We start from the raw sequence: 25,311 nt of genomic DNA on the forward strand, positions 1-25,311 counted from the left end.
GAATGCACAGAAGCAGAGTTTTTGGCCAAAACTAGCATTATCAGCAGGGCTTGACCTTAACTTTTTTGCTCGCCAGTCACTGGTTTTACAAAGTTACTAGCCACTCTGGCCAAAATTATTTGTTGACTATATGTAAATGACCACTGTTACTTTTTCAACTAAGTAACGCAAGTTACATCGTTTTCTTATTTATTGACTGAAAGCTCATGTTTAGAGAAATCAGGAGGCTCACAAATTTGCGAACGATTTTGAGAACAAATCACAATTCACCAAAGATTTCATAATAATTTTTTTTTTAATTTACGAAAAACTATAGGAACAACTGAAACTACACGGTAAGGTAAAAGTAACGCAAAAGTAATGCAACGGTAATGTAAAAGTAACGCAACGGTAATGTAAAAGTAGCGCAACGGTAATGTAAAAGTAACGCAACGGTAATGTAAAAGTAACGCAATGGTAATGTAAAAGTAATGCAAAAGTAACGCAGAAGTAATGTAAAAGTAACACAATAGTAATGTAAAAGTAATGCAAAAGTAACGCAACGGTAATGTAAAAGTAATGCAAATGTAACGCAAAAGTAATGCAAAAGTAATACAACGTTAATGTAAAAGAAACGCAAAAGTAATCCAACATAATGTAAAAATAACGCAAAAGTAATGTAAAAGTAATGCAAAAGTAATGCAACGGTAATGTAAAAGTAAAGCAAAAGTAACGCAAAAGTAATGCAACGGTAACGTAAAAATAACGCAAAAGTAATGTAAAAGTAAAGCAAAAGTAACGCAAAAGTAATGCAACAGTAACGTAAAAGTAACGCAAAAGTAATGTAAAAGTAATGCAAAAGTAATCCAACGTAATGTAAAAGTAACGCAAAAGTAATGTAAAAGTAAAGCAAAAGTAACGCAAAAGTAATGCAACGGTAACGTAAAAGTAACGCAAAAGTAATGTAAAAGTAATGCAAAAGTAATCCAACGTAATGTAAAAGTAACGCAAAAGTAATGTAAAAGTAATGCAAAAGTATTGCAACGGTAATGTAAAAGTAACGCAAAAGTAATGCAACGGTAATGTAAAAGTAAAGCAAAAGTAACGCAAAAGTAATGCAACGGTAATGTAAAAGTAACGCAAAAGTAATGCAAAAGTAATCCAACGTAATGTAAAAGTAACACAAAAGTAATGCAACGTAATGTAAAAGAAATGCAAAAGTAATGCAAAAGTAATCCAACGTAATGTAAAAGTAACGCAAAAGTAATGTAAAAGTAACGCAAAAGTAACGTAAAAGTAATGCAAAAGTAATGCAATGGTAATGGAAAAGTAAAGGAAAAGTAACGTAACGGTAATGTAAAAGTAATCCAACTCATTACTTTCCATAAAAAGTAACTAAATAATGCAATTAGACACTTTTTTAGGGAGTAACACAATATGCCGTTAAGTGACATAACGGCCAATTTTACAAACTCTACAGTAGGGATGCATTGATATGGAATTATGGATACCGATTATCCTATATATTTAAAAAGCCGATAACCGATGTATTGGCCGATAAATCCGTAGCATCTAGATTAGAAGTGAAATCAGAAAATACAAATGATTATGTTCATTACAAAACATAAATCATCCCAAACTTTTGACCAGAAGTGTAAAGTAATAGTACACTTTTCTCCCCAAGTCATATTATTTGAAGAATAATTAACGCTGTTAAACACACACCGGCCCCTCCGACTCTTTCCCAGGAAGTGTTGTGAGGCGTAGACCGGCGCGTGCGTGGCATCTGGAGCCCAGTAGAGGAAGAAGGGCCGCTGAGCCGTGGCTTGCCGAGAGATAAAGTCCAAGCCTTCCTGGAGACAGATAGAATCAGAACCATCCCATAGTGCATCTGTCCATGACTGATCCACACAAATAAACATTAATCAAGCCAATGAACAGGAAAACTCACCTCCAGATAGATTTGGGTGAGGTTGGATTCCCCCGTTTTCACATTAATCTCAAACTCTTCGTAATACCTGCAAAAACACACAGATCATCTCAACTCTCTGCAGATCTAATGAGACCAGCGCCATATGAGTTCTGGTTCCAAATGACAAGCTTCCCAAACCAAGGGTGTGATTACGCCGTGAGTTTGAAGAGGGAAATGTGCGAGATTGTGTCTCAGAAGACACACACACGCGTTGTGAGAAGGAGCTGAGGCGTGGACTCTCTTATGCTCCGGCTGTTCCAGGTGTCCTAACACACACACGCTAACACAACCTGCCATCTCTCGGGTGTACACGCGTGTGTTTGTCTGATTAACTCCACTGCGAAGCACAAAACTAGCCCTAGCGCCAGAGCCAATGACCCAGAATGCACAAACATTAAGGCTGGAAACAAATAGGCTGAAAATTAGACACTGCACTGCAGATGGTGCAATAAAGAGGAAAAGAGAAAATCTCCTCACCTAACAAACGTAATTTTTTACACTTTCTGAAGAATGTTTGAGTGATTTCTCATACAGTTGGGCTACTTTGAAAAACGACAGAGCCACAGGCTGGGTTTTGCAAAGTAATGCATATTTACTGCTTGTTTACTGCATGTGTACTGCATGTGTACTGCATGTGTACTGCATGTGTACTGCATGTTTACTGCATGTTTACTGCATGTGTACTGCATGTGTACTGCATGTGTACTGCATGTTTACTGCATGTGTACTGCATGTGTACTGCATGTTTACTGCATGTGTACTGCATGTTTACTGCATGTGTAGTGCATGTTTACTGCATGTTTACTGCATGTTTACTGCATGTGTACTGCATGTGTACTGCATGTTTACTGCATGTTTACTGCATGTTTACTGCATGTTTACTGCATGTGTACTGCATGTGTACTGCATGTTTACTGCATGTGTACTGCATGTTTACTGCATGTGTACTGCATGTTTACTGCATGTTTACTGCATGTTTACTACATTATTACTGCATGTTTACTGCATGTTTACTGCATGTGTACTGCATGTGTACTGCATGTGTACTGCGTGTTTACTGCATGTGTACAGTATGTTTACCGCATGTGTACTGCATGTGTACCGCATGTGTACCGTATGTTTACTGCATGTGTACTGCATGTTTACCGCATGTGTACTGCATGTGTACCGCATGTGTATCGTATGTTTACTGCATGTTTACTGCATGTGTACTGCATGTGTACTGCATGTGTACTGCATGTGTACCGTATGTTTACTGCATGTGTACTGCATGTTTACTGCATGTTTACTGCATGTGTACTGCATGTGTACTGCATGTGTACTGCATGTGTACTGCATGTGTACTGCATGTTTACTGCATGTGTACTGCATGTTTACTGCATGTTTACTGCATGTGTACTGCATGTGTACTGCATGTTTACTGCATGTGTACTGCATGTTTACTGCATGTGTACTGCATGTGTACTGCATGTTTGCTGCATGTTTGCTGCATGTGTACTGCATGTTTACTGCATGTTTACTGCATGTGTACTGCATGTGTACTGCATGTGTACTGCATGTGTACTGCATGTGTACTGCATATGTACTGCATGTTTACTGCATGTGTACTGCATGTGTACTGCATGTTTACTGCATGTGTACTGCATGTTTACTGCATGTGTACTGCATGTGTACTGCATGTTTACTGCATGTGTACTGCATGTGTACTGCATGTGTACTGCATGTGTACTGCATGTTTACTGCATGTTTACTGCATGTGTACTGCATGTGTACTGCATGTTTACTGCATGTGTACTGCATGTGTACTGCATGTGTACTGCATGTTTGCTGCATGTGTACTGCATGTGTACTGCATGTGTACTGCATGTTTACTGCATGTGTACTGCATGTGTACTGCATGTGTACTGCATGTGTACTGCATATGTACTGCATGTTTACTGCATGTGTACTGCATGTGTACTGCATGTTTACTGCATGTTTACTGCATGTGTACTGCATGTGTACTGCATGTGTACTGCATGTGTACTGCATGTTTGCTGCATGTGTACTGCATGTTTACTGCATGTTTACTGCATGTTTACTGCATGTTTACTGCATGTGTACTGCATGTTTACTGCATGTGTACTGCATGTTTACTGCATGTGTACTGCATGTTTACTGCATGTGTACTGCATGTTTACTGCATGTTTACTGCATGTTTACTACATTATTACTGCATGTTTACTGCATGTTTACTGCATGTGTACTGCATGTGTACTGCATGTGTACTGCATGTGTACTGCGTGTTTACTGCATGTGTACAGTATGTTTACCGCATGTGTACTGCATGTGTACCGCATGTGTACCGTATGTTTACTGCATGTGTACTGCATGTTTACCGCATGTGTACTGCATGTGTACCGCATGTGTATCGTATGTTTACTGCATGTTTACTGCATGTGTACTGCATGTGTACTGCATGTGTACCGCATGTGTACCGTATGTTTACTGCATGTGTACTGCATGTTTACCGCATGTGTACCGCATGTGTATCGTATGTTTACTGCATGTTTACTGCATGTGTACTGCATGTGTACCGCATGTGTACCGCTTGTGTACCACTTGTTTACCGCATGTGTACTGCATGTGTACTGCATGTGTACTGCATGTTTACTGCATGTGTACTGCATGTGTACTGCATGTTTACTGCATGTGTACTGCATGTGTCCTGCATGTTTACTGCATGTGTACTGCATGTTTACTGCATGTTTCTGAGGTGTTCTCAAGCATTATGTGTGTACCTCACCTTCCCTTCATTTCAGAGTTGTTGTAGACGGGTATATTGGGACGGAAGCTGTCGTTGTAGGGGCCGAAATGGCAGTTCGGGGCACCAAACCATTCGTCAAAGCCGTGCTTCAGAGGCAAGTGTTGAGTTCTGTGCCCGAGGTGCCTGAGTTAGGAGATAAAGAGGAAATACAAAGACCAGGTATGTTCAAAAGGCAAGGAATTTCATCCATAAAATGATTAAAAACGATCAATTGCTAACATTAATACCTACAAATTTAACTTAAATATACTTGCAACGCATATTTGCTCTAATTGGTACACAAGCAGTGCACATATATATACACCGATAACATTATGGCCTAATATTCCTAATCCTAGTCCCCCTTTTGCTGACCCGTCGAGGCATGGACTCCTCTAGACCCCTGAAGGTGTGCTGTGGGATCTGACACCAAGATGTTAGCAGCAGATCCTTTAAGTCCTGTAAGTTGCGAGATGGGGCCTCCATGTATCTATATATATATTTATATTCTCTTATAGCCCATGTGATCACTCAGAGGAAGACATCTGGTCATGAGAGGAGCTGAAGGGAATCTCACCACTTGCCGACGATCTTGCTGACATAGCCTTTCTTTTTCAGCAGTTCTGGAAGCAGGATCTCGTCCTGAGATATCCCGCCCACGATCTCCTGAGGTGTGTATGCTGTGGGAGAGAGAATCCATCATATGTGTCAGGGAGAGTTACAATATTGCATTACTCCCTAAAATCTCCCAATCTGAGGGCTGTCCCCCCTTAAAACCCATGCTGAGTATTGTAAATAATATAACAATATATACTTAAAATAAATGTGTAAGTAGTAAAACAATACAAATACAAACGGGACAAAAAAAATCTGTTTTAAAGCTACACTGTGTAACTTTTTTAGTTTATTCTTAGCTAAAAACACTTAGTTCTTTAACAAATATATGTGCTCATTAATGTATATTTACTTCTTTCAAGTAATAAAGTATTCTCGTAAGTTTATAATATGCCATTGTAAATACATACGGGTGAGGGTTCGAATGCGGGTCGCCATGTTGCTCCTCCATCTTGAAAGTACATTAGCCAAAGAGGGACATACCCGTAAATTCAAGCTTCGCCTTTGGTGTTTTAACACTCGATGGCACCGTGACGAATGTGGACGAGGTCGAACTGGAAGCCATGTTAATCTTGGACTAAATCGGCCACCGTAGGAGTTAAAACGAATAAAGCTCTTCAGACAGCAGTTGTGAAACACCTGTAAGTAGCTGTCAAGGCTATTTTATTCACTTTAAACATCAGATGAAGTGATTCTTTTCTCTTTAATACCGATTAGGCAAAACACTGTTAACATCACTTGCCCACCGTCGCCGTCGTTTTCATTTTTATAGTAATAAAATCATTTTATCAGCACGGCCGTTCTGTCAGATGTGTGTAGGGTTTTGCTCAATATGATAATAAGTGGCAGATCAGAGGTCTTGCTGCAGTTGAATATCTAAATATCTGAATATCATAGTATAAAATACTATGTGGAGGATGCAAGATAATTTAATAATTATAATATGACTGCGTGGTGAACCTTAATCGTATTTAAACAACTATCACTTTGTGTTGTTGGTCAGATAAAATGACAGAGAAAAGGTTTTTTTTTTAAGATTTTGGCTGGATTATTTGTGTCCCTTCAAAAATTGCTCTTGAGAAATTTCATGTTTATTGTCCCCCCCAACTGTTAGATAAAATTTACGCCCCTGACCATTACTATTTATAGAAAGTAATGCGTTACGTTACTTTTTCTCAGCTGGGCTGGGCGTGCGTGTTTGTTTTATAATAGTAGTGCACTATATATATAACACTAAGTGCAAATAGTCCACCTTATTGATCGAGGCTATTTACACTAACCCCGCACACTGATGCCTGGTTGGACTAGATTAAATTACAAAGTGACGTAAATTACGAAGTGTTAAGCGCGAGTGATTTACATGTTAAGTCAATGCAAAGACGCGAATAGACATTCGGCGGCGCGATTCGCACTAATGAGACGGCACGAATGACGCAATTCGCGCAAATTGAGCGTTTCGGGCGTTTGACGCGCGTAACACGTGAATTGAAAAATCTGAACTTTGGCGGATATTCGCGACATGTTAACCAATCAGGAGCTTGCTCTAGTAGAGGACAAAATCACATGTAGATACGTGGAGCTGTACGATACATCTTCATACTTTATAGAAACAGAAATAAAAAGGATCTTGCTTGGAAGAAAGTGAGTGAGGAGGTCGGACAATCTGGTGAGTTGTAAAAATCGCTCTTTACTCAATTTGTGCTGTATATATACACTAGGGATGCGCGGTATACCGGTACTGGGAAAATACCAGTATATATTTTATTTAAAACGGTACGATATCATGATTTTGCTCATTTCGGTATATGCTGCTGTTCCGGAGTTCAGTGCGCTAACCAAACTGACGCGAAACCGGCAAATGTGGCAACAGAACAAAATGAATACAGCAGTTGAATCCGACTCAACACGCACAAAACTAATGAAAGTAGATGTGAAATGTGGCATTACTTTGCTTATAAAGCTGAAGAACCATCAAACCTTGCCAAGCATCGTACAAAACATTAAAGAGCACCTATCATGGAATTTTGAAATTTACCTTTCATGTAGTGTGTAACATAGATCTAAGTGAACAAAAACATCCTGTGATAGCTTGAAATATGACAGTGCACCATATATATAGTTATTTTCTTTCAAAAGTAAGAGTCGACTCTGAGTCATTTTTAAGAATCGTTAGAAGACCGAAGCTTTTTCTCTGACTAGATGACGTCAACTTGTCAAGTTATTTGAATACGATACGCCCACTTATTGCGCTCCAAGACGCCAGTGAAAACTAGAAAACATCATGGAGACGAGACGCCAGTGAAAACTAGAAAACATCATGGCCACGAGACGCCAGTGAAACTAGAAAACATCATGGAGACGAGACGCCAGTGAAAACTAGAAAACATCATGGCCACGAGACGCCAGTGAAAACTAGAAAACATCATGGAGACGAGACGCCAGTGAAAACTAGAAAACATCATGGCCACGAGACACCAGTGAAAACTAGAAAACATCATGGAGACGAGACGCCAGTGAAAACTAGAAAACATCATGGCCACGAGACGCCAGTGAAAACTAGAAAACATCATGGAGACGAGACGCCAGTGAAAACTAGAAAACATCATGGCCACGAGACACCAGTGAAAACTAGAAAACATCATGGAGACGAGACGCCAGTGAAATCTAGAAAACATCATGGCCACGAGACTCCAGTGAAAACTAGAAAACATCATGGAGACGAGACGCCAGTGAAAACTAGAAAACATCATGGCGACGAGACGCCAGTGAAATCTAGAAAACATCATGGAGACGAGACGCCAGTGAAAACTAGAAAACATCATGGAGACGAGACGCCAGTGAAAACTAGAAAACATCATGGAGACGAGACGCCAGTGAACACTAGAAAACATCATGGCGACGAGACGCCAGTGAAAACTAGAAAACATCATGGAGACGAGACGCCAGTGAAAACTAGAAAACATCATGGAGACGAGACGCCAGTGAAAACTAGAAAACATCATGGCCACGAGACGCCAGTGAAAACTAGAAAACATCATGGAGACGAGACGCCAGTGAAAACTAGAAAACATCATGGCCACGAGACGCCAGTGAACACTAGAAAACATCATGGCCACGAGACGCCAGTGAAAACTAGAAAACATCATGGAGACGAGACGCCAGTGAACACTAGAAAACATCATGGAGACGAGACGCCAGTGAAAACTAGAAAACATCATGGAGACGAGACGCCAGTGAACACTAGAAAACATCATGGAGACGAGACGCCAGTGAAAACTAGAAAACATCATGGAGACGAGACGCCAGTGAAAACTAGAAAACATCATGGAGACGAGACGCCAGTGAAAACTAGAAAACATCATGGCCACGAAACGCCAGTGAAAACTAGAAAACATCATGGAGACGAGACGCCAGTGAACACTAGAAAACATCATGGAGACGAGACGCCAGTGAAAACTAGAAAACATCATGGAGACGAGACGCCAGTGAACACTAGAAAACATCATGGAGACGAGATGCCAGTGAAAACTAGAAAACATCATGGCCACGAGACGCCAGTGAAACTAGAAAACATCATGGAGACGAGACGCCAGTGAACACTAGAAAACATCATGGAGACGAGACGCCAGTGAACACTAGAAAACATCATGGCCACGAGACGCCAGTGAAAACTAGAAAACATCATGGAGACGAGACGCCAGTGAAACTAGAAAACATCATGGAGACGAGACGCCAGTGAAAACTAGAAAACATCATGGCCACGAGACGCCAGTGAACACTAGAAAACATCATGGCCACGAGACGCCAGTGAAAACTAGAAAACATCATGGAGACGAGACGCCAGTGAAACTAGAAAACATCATGGAGACGAGACGCCAGTGAAAACTAGAAAACATCATGGAGACGAGACGCCAGTGAAACTAGAAAACATCATGGAGACGAGACGCCAGTGAAAACTAGAAAACATCATGGAGACGAGACGCCAGTGAAACTAGAAAACATCATGGAGACGAGACGCCAGTGAACACTAGAAAACATCATGGCCACGAGACGCCAGTGAAAACTAGAAAACATCATGGCCACGAGACACCAGTGAAAACTAGAAAACATCATGGCCACGAGACGCCAGTGAACACTAGAAAACATCATGGCCACGAGACGCCAGTGAAAACTAGAAAACATCATGGAGACGAGACGCCAGTGAAACTAGAAAACATCATGGAGACGAGACGCCAGTGAAAACTAGAAAACATCATGGAGACGAGACGCCAGTGAAAACTAGAAAACATCATGGAGACGAGACGCCAGTGAAAACTAGAAAACATCATGGAGACGAGACGCCAGTGAAAACTAGAAAACATCATGGAGACGAGACGCCAGTGAAAACTAGAAAACATCATGGAGACGAGACGCCAGTGAAAACTAGAAAACATCATGGAGACGAGACGCCAGTGAAAACTAGAAAACATCATGGCCACGAGACGCCAGTGAAAACTAGAAAACATTATGGAGACGAGACGCCAGTGAAAACTAGAAAACATCATGGAGACGAGACGCCAGTGAAATTAGAAAACATCATGGAGACGAGACGCCAGTGAAAACTAGAAAACATCATGGCCACGAGACGCCAGTGAAACTAGAAAACATCATGGCCACGAGACGCCAGTGAAAACTAGAAAACATCATGGCCACGAGACGCCAGTGAAACTAGAAAACATCATGGCCACGAGACGCCAGTGAAATCTAGAAAACATCATGGAGACGAGACGCCAGTGAAAACTAGAAAACATCATGGAGACGAGACGCCAGTGAAAACTAGAAAACATCATGGAGACGAGACGCCAGTGAAAACTAGAAAACATCATGGAGACGAGACGCCAGTGAAAACTAGAAAACATCATGGAGACGAGACGCCAGTGAAAACTAGAAAACATCATGGCCACGAGACGCCAGTGAAAACTAGAAAACATCATGGAGACGAGACGCCAGTGAAAACTAGAAAACATCATGGCCACGAGACTCCAGTGAAAACTAGAAAACATCATGGAGACGAGACGCCAGTGAAAACTAGAAAACATCATGGAGACGAGACGCCAGTGAAAACTAGAAAACATCATGGAGACGAGACGCCAGTGAAAACTAGAAAACATCATGGCCACGAGACACCAGTGAAATCTAGAAAACATCATGGCCACGAGACGCCAGTGAAAACTAGAAAACATCATGGAGACGAGACGCCAGTGAAAACTAGAAAACATCATGGAGACGAGACGCCAGTGAAACTAGAAAACATCATGGAGACGAGACGCCAGTGAAAACTAGAAAACATCATGGCCACGAGACGCCAGTGAAACTAGAAAACATCATGGCCACGAGACGCCAGTGAAAACTAGAAAACATCATGGAGACGAGACGCCAGTGAAAACTAGAAAACATCATGGAGACGAGACGCCAGTGAAAACTAGAAAACATCATGGAGACGAGACGCCAGTGAAAACTAGAAAACATCATGGAGACGAGACGCCAGTGAAAACTAGAAAACATCATGGAGACGAGACGCCAGTGAAAACTAGAAAACATCATGGAGACGAGACGCCAGTGAAAACTAGAAAACATCATGGCCACGAGACGCCAGTGAAAACTAGAAAACATCATGGAGACGAGACGCCAGTGAAAACTAGAAAACATCATGGAGACGAGACGCCAGTGAAACTAGAAAACATCATGGAGACGAGACGCCAGTGAAAACTAGAAAACATCATGGAGACGAGACGCCAGTGAAAACTAGAAAACATCATGGAGACGAGACGCCAGTGAAAACTAGAAAACATCATGGAGACGAGACGCCAGTGAAAACTAGAAAACATCATGGAGACGAGACGCCAGTGAAAACTAGAAAACATCATGGCCACGAGACACCAGTGAAAACTAGAAAACATCATGGAGACGAGACGCCAGTGAACACTAGAAAACATCATGGCCACGAGACACCAGTGAAAACTAGAAAACATCATGGAGACGAGACGCCAGTGAAAACTAGAAAACATCATGGAGACGAGACGCCAGTGAAAACTAGAAAACATCATGGCCACGAGACACCAGTGAAAACTAGAAAACATCATGGAGACGAGACGCCAGTGAACACTAGAAAACATCATGGCCACGAGACACCAGTGAAAACTAGAAAACATCATGGAGACGAGACGCCAGTGAAAACTAGAAAACATCATGGCCACGAGACACCAGTGAAAACTAGAAAACATCATGGAGACGAGACGCCAGTGAAAACTAGAAAACATCATGGCCACGAGACACCAGTGAAAACCAGAAAACATCATGGAGACGAGACGCCAGTGAAAACTAGAAAACATCATGGCCACGAGACGCCAGTGAAAACTAGAAAACATCATGGCGACGAGACGCCAGTGAAAACTAGAAAACATCATGGCCACGAGACGCCAGTGAAAACTAGAAAACATCATGGAGACGAGACGCCAGTGAAAACTAGAAAACATCATGGCCACGAGACACCAGTGAAAACTAGAAAACATCATGGAGACGAGACGCCAGTGAAAACTAGAAAACATCATGGCCACGAGACACCAGTGAAAACTAGAAAACATCATGGCGACGAGACGCCAGTGAAAACTAGAAAACATCATGGAGACGAGACGCCAGTGAAAACTAGAAAACATCATGGAGACGAGACGCCAGTGAAAACTAGAAAACATCATGGCCACGAGACACCAGTGAAAACTAGAAAACATCATGGCCACGAGACGCCAGTGAAAACTAGAAAACATCATGGAGACGAGACGCCAGTGAAAACTAGAAAACATCATGGAGACGAGACGCCAGTGAAAACTAGAAAACATCATGGCCACGAGACACCAGTGAAAACTAGAAAACATCATGGAGACGAGACGCCAGTGAAAACTAGAAAACATCATGGCCACGAGACACCAGTGAAAACTAGAAAACATCATGGCGACGAGACGCCAGTGAAAACTAGAAAACATCATGGCCACGAGACGCCAGTGAAAACTAGAAAACATCATGGAGACGAGACGCCAGTGAAAACTAGAAAACATCATGGAGACGAGACGCCAGTGAAAACTAGAAAACATCATGGAGACGAGACGCCAGTGAAAACTAGAAAACATCATGGCGACTAGACGCCAGTGAAAACTAGAAAACATCATGGAGACGAGACGCCAGTGAAAACTAGAAAACATCATGGAGACGAGACGCCAGTGAAAACTAGAAAACATCATGGCCACGAGACGCCAGTGAAAACTAGAAAACATCATGGCCACGAGACACCAGTGAAATCTAGAAAACATCATGGAGACGAGACGCCAGTGAAAACTAGAAAACATCATGGCGACGAGACACCAGTGAAAACTAGAAAACATCATGGAGACGAGACGCCAGTGAAAACTAGAAAACATCATGGAGACGAGACGCCAGTGAAAACTAGAAAACATCATGGAGACGAGACGCCAGTGAAAACTAGAAAACATCATGGAGACGAGACGCCAGTGAAAACTAGAAAACATCATGGCCACGAGACACCAGTGAAAACTAGAAAACATCATGGCCACGAGACGCCAGTGAAAACTAGAAAACATCATGGCCACGAGACACCAGTGAAAACTAGAAAACATCATGGCCACGAGACGCCAGTGAAACTAGAAAACATCATGGCCACGAGACGCCAGTGAAACTAGAAAACATCATGGCGACGAGACACCAGTGAAAACTAGAAAACATCATGGCCACGAGACGCCAGTGAAACTAGAAAACATCATGGCCACGAGACGCCAGTGAAAACTAGAAAACATCATGGCCACGAGACGCCAGTGAAAACTAGAAAACATCATGGCCACGAGACGCCAGTGAAACTAGAAAACATCATGGCCACGAGACGCCAGTGAAACTAGAAAACATCATGGCGACAAGACACCAGTGAAAACTAGAAAACATCATGGAGACGAGACGCCAGTGAAAACTAGAAAACATCATGGAGACGAGACGCCAGTGAAAACTAGAAAACATCATGGCCACGAGACACCAGTGAAAACTAGAAAACATCATGGCCACGAGACGCCAGTGAAAACTAGAAAACATCATGGCCACGAGACGCCAGTGAAAACTAGAAAACATCATGGAGACGAGACACCAGTGAAAACTAGAAAACATCATGGAGACGAGACACCAGTGAAAACTAGAAAACATCATGGAGACGAGACACCAGTGAAAACTAGAAAACATCATGGCCACGAGACACCAGTGAAAACTAGAAAACATCATGGCCACGAGACGCCAGTGAAAACTAGAAAACATCATGGCCACGAGACGCCAGTGAAAACTAGAAAACATCATGGAGACGAGACACCAGTGAAAACTAGAAAACATCATGGCCACGAGACGCCAGTGAAAACTAGAAAACATCATGGAGACGAGACGCCAGTGAACACTAGAAAACATCATGGAGACGAGACGCCAGTGAACACTAGAAAACATCATGGAGACGAGACACCAGTGAACACTAGAAAACATCATGGCCACGAGACGCCAGTGAAAACTAGAAAACATCATGGAGACGAGACACCAGTGAAAACTAGAAAACATCATGGCCACGAGACGCCAGTGAAAACTAGAAAACATCATGGAGACGAGACGCCAGTGAACACTAGAAAACATCATGGAGACGAGACGCCAGTGAACACTAGAAAACATCATGGCCACGAGACGCCAGTGAAAACTAGAAAACATCATGGCCACGAGACGCCAGTGAAAACTAGAAAACATCATGGAGACGAGACACCAGTGAAAACTAGAAAACATCATGGCCACGAGACGCCAGTGAAAACTAGAAAACATCATGGAGACGAGACGCCAGTGAACACTAGAAAACATCATGGAGACGAGACGCCAGTGAACACTAGAAAACATCATGGCCACGAGACGCCAGTGAAAACTAGAAAACATCATGGAGACGAGACGCCAGTGAAAACTAGAAAACATCATGGAGACGAGACGCCAGTGAACACTAGAAAACATCATGGAGACGAGACACCAGTGAAAACTAGAAAACATCATGGCCACGAGACGCCAGTGAAAACTAGAAAACATCATGGAGACGAGACACCAGTGAAAACTAGAAAACATCATGGAGACGAGACACCAGTGAAAACTAGAAAACATCATGGAGACGAGACACCAGTGAAAACTAGAAAACATCATGGCCACGAGACGCCAGTGAAAACTAGAAAACATCATGGCCACGAGACGCCAGTGAAAACTAGAAAACATCATGGCCACGAGACGCCAGTGAAAACTAGAAAACATCATGGAGACGAGACGCCAGTGAAAACTAGAAAACATCATGGCCACGAGACGCCAGTGAAAACTAGAAAACATCATGGCCACGAGACGCCAGTGAAAACTAGAAAACATCATGGAGACGAGACGCCAGTGAACACTAGAAAACATCATGGAGACGAGACGCCAGTGAAAACTAGAAAACATCATGACCACGAGACGCCAGTGAAAACTAGAAAACATCATGGCCACGAGACGCCAGTGAAAACTAGAAAACATCATGGCCACGAGACACCAGTGAAAACTAGAAAACATCATGGCCACGAGACGCCAGTGAAAACTAGAAAACATCATGGCCACGAGACGCCAGTGAAAACTAGAAAACATCATGGAGACGAGACGCCAGTGAAAACTAGAAAACATCATGGCCACGAGACGCCAGTGAAAACTAGAAAACATCATGGCCACGAGACGCCAGTGAAAACTAGAAAACATCATGGAGACGAGACGCCAGTGAACACTAGAAAACATCATGGAGACGAGACACCAGTGAAAACTAGAAAACATCATGGAGACGAGACACCAGTGAAAACTAGAAAACATCATGGAGACGAGACACCAGTGAAAACTAGAAAACATCATGGCCACGAGACGCCAGTGAAAACTAGAAAACATCATGGAGACGAGACACCAGTGAAAACTAGAAAACATCATGGAGACGAGACACCAGTGAAACTAGAAAACATCATGGAGACGAGACACCAGTGAAAACTAGAAAACATCATGGCCACGAGACGCCAGTGAAAACTAGAAAACATCATGGCCACGAGACGCCAGTGAAAACTAGAAAACATCATGGAGACGAGACACCAGTGAAAACTAGAAAACATCATGGAGACGAGACACCAGTGAAAACTAGAAAACATCATGGAGACGAGACACCAGTGAAAACTAGAAAACATCATGGCCACGAGACGCCAGTGAAAACTAGAAAACATCATGGCCACGAGACGCCAGTGAAAACTAGAAAACATCATGGCCACGAGACGCCAGTGAAAACTAGAAAACATCATGGAGACGAGACGCCAGTGAAAACTAGAAAACATCATGGCCACGAGACGCCAGTGAAAACTAGAAAACATCATGGCCACGAGACGCCAGTGAAAACTAGAAAACATCATGGAGACGAGACGCCAGTGAACACTAGAAAACATCATGGAGACGAGACGCCAGTGAAAACTAGAAAACATCATGACCACGAGACGCCAGTGAAAACTAGAAAACATCATGGCCACGAGACGCCAGTGAAAACTAGAAAACATCATGGCCACGAGACACCAGTGAAAACTAGAAAACATCATGGCCACGAGACGCCAGTGAAAACTAGAAAACATCATGGCCACGAGACGCCAGTGAAAACTAGAAAACATCATGGAGACGAGACGCCAGTGAAAACTAGAAAACATCATGGCCACGAGACGCCAGTGAAAACTAGAAAACATCATGGCCACGAGACGCCAGTGAAAACTAGAAAACATCATGGAGACGAGACGCCAGTGAACACTAGAAAACATCATGGAGACGAGACGCCAGTGAAAACTAGAAAACATCATGGCCACGAGACGCCAGTGAAAACTAGAAAACATCATGGAGACGAGACGCCAGTGAAAACTAGAAAACATCATGGAGACGAGACACCAGTGAAAACTAGAAAACATCATGGCCACGAGACGCCAGTGAACACTAGAAAACATCATGGAGACGAGACACCAGTGAAAACTAGAAAACATCATGGAGACGAGACACCAGTGAAAACTAGAAAACATCATGGCCACGAGACGCCAGTGAAAACTAGAAAACATCATGGAGACGAGACGCCAGTGAAAACTAGAAAACATCATGGCCACGAGACGCCAGTGAAAACTAGAAAACATCATGGCCACGAGACACCAGTGAAAACTAGAAAACATCATGGCCACGAGACGCCAGTGAAAACTAGAAAACATCATGGAGACGAGACACCAGTGAAAACTAGAAAACATCATGGAGACGAGACACCAGTGAAAACTAGAAAACATCATGGCCACGAGACGCCAGTGAACACTAGAAAACATCATGGAGACGAGACACCAGTGAAAACTAGAAAACATCATGGCCACGAGACGCCAGTGAACACTAGAAAACATCATGGAGACGAGACACCAGTGAAAACTAGAAAACATCATGGAGACGAGACACCAGTGAAAACTAGAAAACATCATGGCCACGAGACGCCAGTGAAAACTAGAAAACATCATGGAGACGAGACACCAGTGAAAACTAGAAAACATCATGGCCACGAGACGCCAGTGAAAACTAGAAAACATCATGGCCACGAGACACCAGTGAAAACTAGAAAACATCATGGCCACGAGACGCCAGTGAAAACTAGAAAACATCATGGCCACGAGACGCCAGTGAAAACTAGAAAACATCATGGAGACGAGACACCAGTGAAAACTAGAAAACATCATGGAGACGAGACGCCAGTGAAAACTAGAAAACATCATGGAGACGAGACGCCAGTGAAAACTAGAAAACATCATGGCCACGAGACGCTAGTGAAAACTAGAAAACATCATGGCCACGAGACACCAGTGAAAACTAGAAAACATCATGGCGACGAGACGCCAGTGAAAACTAGAAAACATCATGGCCACGAGACGCCAGTGAAAACTAGAAAACATCATGGAGACGAGACGCCAGTGAAAACTAGAAAACATCATGGAGACGAGACGCCAGTGAAAACTAGAAAACATCATGGCCACGAGACACCAGTGAAAACTAGAAAACATCATGGAGACGAGACGCCAGTGAAATCTAGAAAACATCATGGAGACGAGACGCCAGTGAAAACTAGAAAACATCATGGAGACGAGACGCCAGTGAAAACTAGAAAACATCATGGCCACGAGACACCAGTGAAAACTAGAAAACATCATGGAGACGAGACGCCAGTGAAAACTAGAAAACATCATGGAGACGAGACGCCAGTGAAAACTAGAAAACATCATGGCCACGAGACACCAGTGAAAACTAGAAAACATCATGGAGACGAGACGCCAGTGAAAACTAGAAAACATCATGGCCACGAGACGCCAGTGAAAACTAGAAAACATCATGGAGACGAGACGCCAGTGAAATCTAGAAAACATCATGGCGACGAGACGCCAGTGAAAACTAGAAAACATCATGGCCACGAGACGCCAGTGAAAACTAGAAAACATCATGGCGACGAGACGCCAGTGAAAACTAGAAAACATCATGGAGACGAGACGCCAGTGAAAACTAGAAAACATCATGGCCACGAGACGCCAGTGAAAACTAGAAAACATCATGGAGACGAGACACCAGTGAAAACTAGAAAACATCATGGAGACGAGACGCCAGTGAAATCTAGAAAACATCATGGAGACGAGACGCCAGTGAAAACTAGAAAACATCATGGCCACGAGACGCCAGTGAACACTAGAAAACATCATGGCCACGAGACGCCAGTGAACACTAGAAAACATCATGGAGACGAGACGCCAGTGAAAACTAGAAAACATCATGGAGACGAGACGCCAGTGAAAACTATAAAACATCATGGCCACGAGACGCCAGTGAAAACTAGAAAACATCATGGAGACGAGACGCCAGTGAAAACTAGAAAACATCATGGAGACGAGACGCCAGTGAAATCTAGAAAACATCATGGAGACGAGACGCCAGTGAAAACTAGAAAACATCATGGCCACGAGACGCCAGTGAACACTAGAAAACATCATGGCCACGAGACGCCAGTGAACACTAGAAAACATCATGGAGACGAGACGCCAGTGAAAACTAGAAAACATCATGGAGACGAGACGCCAGTGAAAACTAGAAAACATCATGGCCACGAGACGCCAGTGAACACTAGAAAACATCATGGCCACGAGACGCCAGTGAAAACTAGAAAACATCATGGCCACGAGACGCCAGTGAAATCTAGAAAACATCATGGAGACGAGACGCCAGTGAAAACTAGAAAACATCATGGAGACGAGACGCCAGTGAAATCTAGAAAACATCATGGAGACGAGACGCCAGTGAAAACTAGAAAACATCATGGCCACGAGACGCCAGTGAACACTAGAAAACATCATGGAGACGAGACGCCAGTGAACACTAGAAAACATCATGGAGACGAGACGCCAGTGAAAACTATAAAACATCATGGAGACGAGACGCCAGTGAAAACTAGAAAACATCATGGCCACGAGACGCCAGTGAAAACTAGAAAACATCATGGAGACGAGACGCCAGTGAAAACTAGAAAACATCATGGAGACGAGACGCCAGTGAAATCTAGAAAACATCATGGAGACGAGACGCCAGTGAAAACTAGAAAACATCATGGCCACGAGACGCCAGTGAACACTAGAAAACATCATGGCCACGAGACGCCAGTGAACACTAGAAAACATCATGGAGACGAGACGCCAGTGAAAACTAGAAAACATCATGGAGACGAGACGCCAGTGAAAACTAGAAAACATCATGGCCACGAGACGCCAGTGAACACTAGAAAACATCATGGCCACGAGACGCCAGTGAAAACTAGAAAACATCATGGCCACGAGACGCCAGTGAAAACTAGAAAACATCATGGAGACGAGACGCCAGTGAAAACTAGAAAACATCATGGCCACGAGACGCCAGTGAAACTACAAAACATCATGGAGACGAGACGCCAGTGAAAACTAGAAAACATCATGGAGACGAGACGCCAGTGAAAACTAGAAAACATCATGGAGACGAGACGCCAGTGAAAACTAGAAAACATCATGGAGACGAGACGCCAGTGAAAACTAGAAAACATCATGGCGACGAGACGCCAGTGAAAACTAGAAAACATCATGGAGACGAGACGCCAGTGAAAACTAGAAAACATCATGGAGACGAGACGCCAGTGAAAACTAGAAAACATCATGGAGACGAGACGCCAGTGAAAACTAGAAAACATCATGGCCACGAGACGCCAGTGAAAACTAGAAAACATCATGGCCACGAGACGCCAGTGAAAACTAGAAAACATCATGGCCACGAGACGCCAGTGAAAACGTTTCGGTTACTAACGTAACCTCGGTTCCCTAAGATGAGGGAACGAGTATTGCGTTTTGCTAAAACGCTATGGGGGAATTCCTTTCCTCGAGATATTGAAGCAAATTTTTATCCAAAAATACCATGTACACGCAGTGCAGCTGCACAGCTCTCAGCAGGAAGCAGCTGCGTGCTGATTGGCTGTGCCGCTGCAACTGCAGCAACCTATGGCGAGACCGTGGGGCGGGACGGACCAATCAGGTCCTTCCAAATTCCCGCCACAAGGGGCAACAGAATTTGCATAGCCTAGGGTATATAAGACCCACTCTCGCAAGGTTAGTCAGGTTAATCGACTGAAGCGACTCCTGAGCAAGTGAGCAAGCACGGCAAGCAAAACGCAATACTCGTTCCCTCATCTTAGGGAACCGAGGTTACGTTAGTAACCGAAACGTTCCCTTACGAGAGTACTCTCGTATTGCGTTTTGCTAAAACGCTATGGGGGACCAATGCAAAACGCTGTGCTTGCTTAACGGCTCTAACGCCGACGACACCAAACCCAGGCCAACCTAGGTGGGCCCGTAATATGATATCAAGAAGTCCCAAAATGAGCCAGACCTGAGTCAAGCCTTTAATGAGAATGAACACGATATACGTGTAATATAATATATAGACCGGACATAGTCGGGCCAGGAATAATGAATGGCCAGATAATTCGAGCCGTATAAGGAATGTGCTATGACTTAAACAATACTTAACCCAGACCGGACTTTTCGAGCCTTAAGGGGTTAAAACTGTACACAGCAAGAAGCCCAGCCTATAAGGCCGGGACATCCAAATATAATCTGATAAGTGGACGGGGAGGCCCAGCCTGCCGCCACACAGATATCATTTAGAGAAATGCCAATAGACCAAGCCCACGAAGAGGCCATGCCTCTAGTAGAATGGGCTTTAATGCCTAAAGGGCAGCTGAGATCTTTAGACTCATAAGCCAGCGAGATAGCATCTACTATCCATCGTGACAAGGTCTGCTTTGTAACCGCGCACCCTAAGGTGCAGCCGCCAAAGCATACAAAGAGCTGTTCAGTTGCCTAAGCAGCGGAACGCTCCATGTATATCCTCAGCGCTCTGACAGGACAGAGCAAATTAGCATCTTCTTCATCTATCGGTGATGAAAGTGCTGAGAGTGAAATGACCTGTGCTCTGAACGGAGTTGAAAGCACTTAGGTACATATCCATGTCTTGGTTTGAGGACGACTTGAAGTCGTTTGGCCCAATTCCAGACACGAAGGCGCTCACAGAGAGCGCGTGCAGATCACCCACTCGCTTAACTGACGATCGCCAGCAGAAAAGCGGTCTTTAGTGACAGGAGCTTAAGCTCACCGAATGCAGAGGCTCAAGTGCAGAGCTCTTCATGACATCCAAGACACTGGACAAGTCCCATATAAGGACTGAAGAGGGGGCGAGGTGGGTGAAGCCTTCTAGCCCCTTAAAGGAAGCGAACAATGTTAGTCCGTTCACTTGAATGTGATACGCTGCTATAGCAGCCACATAATTTTGAGCGTGGAGGGGGAACGACCCGCGTCCAGAAGCTCTTGTAAAATGTAAGCACTTCTGACACTTCACAATCCTGTGGGGTCAGACTTCGCGCTTTACACCAGTCCGAAAAGACTGACCATTTGTCTGAATAGAGCCGCCTGGTCGTGGGGGCTCTAGCTTCAGTAATGGTATTCAATAATTTTTCAGAGAGGTTCTCATGTACCCGCTGATGGGCCAGACATGAAGCGCCCATCGATCGGGACGGGGATGCCAGATCTGCCGTCCCGCCTGCATGAGGAGGTCTCTCCTCAGCGGGACCGGCCACGAATCTGTATCCGACATCTGATTCAGTAGTGAGAACCAAGGTTGATTTCTCCAAAGCGGGGCTATTAAAGCACAGCGCATCTGCTCTCCCTAATCCTCTCTATGACCTGAGGTAACATTGAGATTGGGGAAAAAGCATAAAGAAGAAGGTTGGGCCATTCGTGGGCCAACGCATCCTTGTGCTTGGAGAATTATATTCGGCATTGAGCATAGCCTTGTGAGGCGAAAAGATCCACTTTTGCCTCTCCAAGAACTGCCCCAATTGTCTGAATTGCACCTGGACAGCATGTCCGGACCCAAATTCAGAATGCCTGGCACATGAGTCGCTCTCAGCGTATTGTGCTCTGCCCATATTAGGACTTCTTACGCCATTGTGTGCAGATCGATTATTTTCAGACCGCCTTGGCAATTTATATAGGCTACCACCGACCTGCTGTCCGTTAGGACCAGGGCATGGTGGTGCTTTATGTACGGAAGGAAAGCTCTTAGCGATAGCGTGACCGCTTTCATCTCTAGACAGTTTATATGAAGGCTCTTCTCCGAGTCTGACCAGAGACCGGAGACTGGCCTGCCCTCGTGAAGGGCTCCCCAACCTAGGTTGGATGCATCTGTCGAGATAACTTTCCACTTCGTAACAGTGCCCAAACTCACGCCCGTCTGGTACCAGACGGGATTTTTCCAAGGAGCCAGAGCCAACACACAGCTGTGGTCTACCTTGATTTGCAATCGGCCCGAGAGCCATGCGTGAGCTGGAACGTGGCGATTCAGCCAGTGCTGTAGGGGGCGCATGTGCAACAGACCCAGTCTGAGAACTAGCGCCGCCGAGGCCATAAGACCCAGCATCCTCTGAAAGTGTTTGAGAGGAATGCGTGCACCGGACCTGAGGGAAACCGCTCGGTTCTGAACAGAGAGCGCGCGCTGTGACGTCAGTCGCACGCTCATCTGCAGTGAGTCCAATACTGTTCCCAGAAACGAAACTTTCTGTGTGGGAGACAATAAACTCTTGCCACGTTGATTCTGAGTCCCAAGCATTCTAAATGGTTGAGAAGCCCAGATCTGTGGTTTAATAACTGTATCTCTGACGGAGCTATTATAAGCCAGTCGTCGAGATAATTGAGAATTCTCATTCCCCGAAGCCTCAGCGGGGTTAGCGCCGCTTCCATGCACTTTGTGCGGGGAGTCAGAGATAGACCAAAAAGGTAGCACCTTGTATTGGTAAACTTTTCCCCTCGAAGGCGAATTTCAAGAATGGCCTGTAATGAGGGGCTATTTGTATGTGGAAAAAGGCATCCTTTAGATCCACAGTGAAAACCCAATCACCCGGCGGATGTGCGCGAGGATTTGTTTCATTCTCAACATTCTGAACGGGCGCTTCATAAGGGCTTTGTTCAGATGTCTGAAATCTAGAATGGCCTGAGACCACCACCCTTCTTTTGGCACAAGGAAGTAGCGACTGTAAAAGCCTGACTCGCTCTGTGAGGGGTGCACGGTTTCCACCGCTCCCTTTATTTAACAGTTTGATATTTCGGTTCGAAGCACGTGACTCATGTCACTTCTCACCGCTGTCTCTACCACAGTGCGAAAGCACGGTGGTCTGCGAGCGAACTGTAGCGAGTAACCTTGTTATCAAAGCCAAGGGTTGAATTAATTTGTGGGGCGGGTCACTGAGTAACAGGGACCTGGTAGCCCGGATGCATTGTGCTAGTAGCACTGTGAGAGGCGGCGTGCACTGAATGGTGACGCACGCCTTATTGGGTCGCCTTGGAAGTGGCGCTTACCAAGGGGATTGTGTTTGTGTACAGAAGAGCACGTTGCTCACGGGCTCATAATAGTAAATAGGGAAATAGTGTTCCCAGCCGCCTGAGTGCAGGGGGCCGGAGAACGCAGAATAGTGGCGAACGCTTTGTGTCGCCGGGGAAATGTGTACAGGCGAGCGCGTTTGTTTGCGGGCTCGTCGATTGTAGGAATAATGTTTCCAGCCGCCTGAGTGCAGGGAGCTGGGGAACATAGGAAGTGCTTGAGTGTAGGGGTACAACTTTGATGTTGGCACCTGCCTACAGACGAACTCGTAACACTGTGTTTAGATAGTGTTACTGTAAAGTGGACGCATTCTTGCGGATTAGTCCACATGCACGTTAGCGGCAGGGCTAATGGATAGCGCGTGCTCTGCAGGCGCGGGTCTACCTAGCCACTAGAAAGCTCTGATTCATTGTAAATAATGTGTGGTGGCGCGCACTGTATAATGGGCGCCACTACATTAGTGTATTCGCGGCGTACGCCAGCGAGCGAATTCACAGTGGTAAACGCATAACAGCGTCAATGTGCAACTGAGCATGTTTGGCCACAGGCTAGTTATTGCAATGTTACATCTCCAGTCACCTGAACTAAGGGAACTGGGAGAATATCACGTTTATTGAGTGATTTGTGGCACTGAATTAACAGTGCTTATGCAGGAGTGCACACTATGTAGTGGACACATTGCCTACAGTGTTGAACCACTCCAGCCGCCTGAATAGGGGAACTGGGAGAAGTGATATTTGAGGGAAAAAAGGCGCAAGCTTGGCAGCCATTTTATGACCTCGTTATGCTCAGACGGAGAGCGCGTGTTATGACGCGCTCTAGTCAGCGAACGCGCGCTGTGCAGAGAGCGCGCGCTGCCATATAAGGCTGTTTACCTTTGGCAGCAAGCGCGCGCTGCAGCGAGAACGGCTGTGACGTAAGCGCGTTCTCGGTATATCCAGCAGCCTGAGTTCGCATGTCTCTCCTCAAGCATTCTCTGCCCGCGGCATATCAGGGCGGCGGGGCGAGAGAGAAGGAAGAGTGAGGAGAGCTTATGTTGAGTTCACTCGTGTGTAGAAGTGCACATCTTCCATCCGCGTGGCGGCAGTATCACATTCTCTGTCAGCGGCCATTTCAGGGCGGCGGAGTAAGAGAAGGAGCGAGTGAAAAGCCCCGTATGCACGCGGAGCCATTAGCACAGCGGGAATAACATTCTCTGTCCACGGCCATTTAGAGCGGCGGAGGAGAGAGGGAGGCGCGTGGAGAGCTCCATATATCTGCGGCGTCATCAGCGCAGCGAGGATATAACCTTCTCGGTCCGCGGCGCGTTTCAGCGCGACGGAGTGAGAGAAAGGGAGAGCTCTGTATGTCCGCAGCGGGGATATAATGTTCTCTGTCCACGGCCATTTAAAGCGGTGGGGATGAGAGAGGAAGGAGTGAAACTCTGTATGCCCGCGGCGTCATCAGTGCAGCGGGGAAAACCTTCTCCGTCCGCGGCGCTTCTCAGCGCGACGGAACGAGAGAAAGGGAGAGCTCCGTGGGGTATCACATTCTCTGTCCGCGGCGCCTTAGCGCGACGGAACGAGAGAAGAGGAGCGCTCCGTCTGTCCTCGGCTTTATTTGAAGCGGCGGAGGACCAATGTTCTCTGTTCGCGGCGTAAACACGCGGCGGCACGAGAGAAGAGAGGTGGAGAGCTAGAAGCTCTTAGAAGTGGCGTTGGCAGCAACGCACATATCATAAACACACATACATAGTATAAAGGATATTTTAACGCCGGATGGCGCAGCTGGAAGGCAGGCTGAAGGCGGAGAATCCGACATCCTCAGGCTGCGTGTTCCGCTGGGTGCGTGTCGACGGCGGGCTTCGATCCGGAGCTCAACGATTGCA

At 45.0% G+C, this 25,311-nt stretch overlaps 1 protein-coding gene across 1 annotated transcript in view; it reads right to left on the minus strand.

The window, feature by feature from the left end:
- Nucleotides 1-25,311, minus strand: part of galns (galactosamine (N-acetyl)-6-sulfatase) — a 92,522-nt gene that overhangs the window by 52,281 nt on the left and 14,930 nt on the right. Inside the window, exons 4-7 of the mRNA XM_079806183.1 lie at nucleotides 5,314-5,416; nucleotides 4,737-4,880; nucleotides 1,931-1,997; nucleotides 1,705-1,832 (exon numbers count right to left, since the gene is read on the minus strand). Coding sequence (XP_079662309.1) covers nucleotides 1,705-1,832; nucleotides 1,931-1,997; nucleotides 4,737-4,880; nucleotides 5,314-5,416 — 442 coding nt within the window. The remainder of the gene's footprint in view (nucleotides 1-1,704; nucleotides 1,833-1,930; nucleotides 1,998-4,736; nucleotides 4,881-5,313; nucleotides 5,417-25,311) is intronic.

This window comes from Gobio gobio (assembly GCF_949357685.1).
Source record: "Gobio gobio genome assembly, chromosome: 2".
In the NCBI taxonomy this organism is placed as follows: Eukaryota; Metazoa; Chordata; class Actinopteri; order Cypriniformes; family Gobionidae; genus Gobio; species Gobio gobio.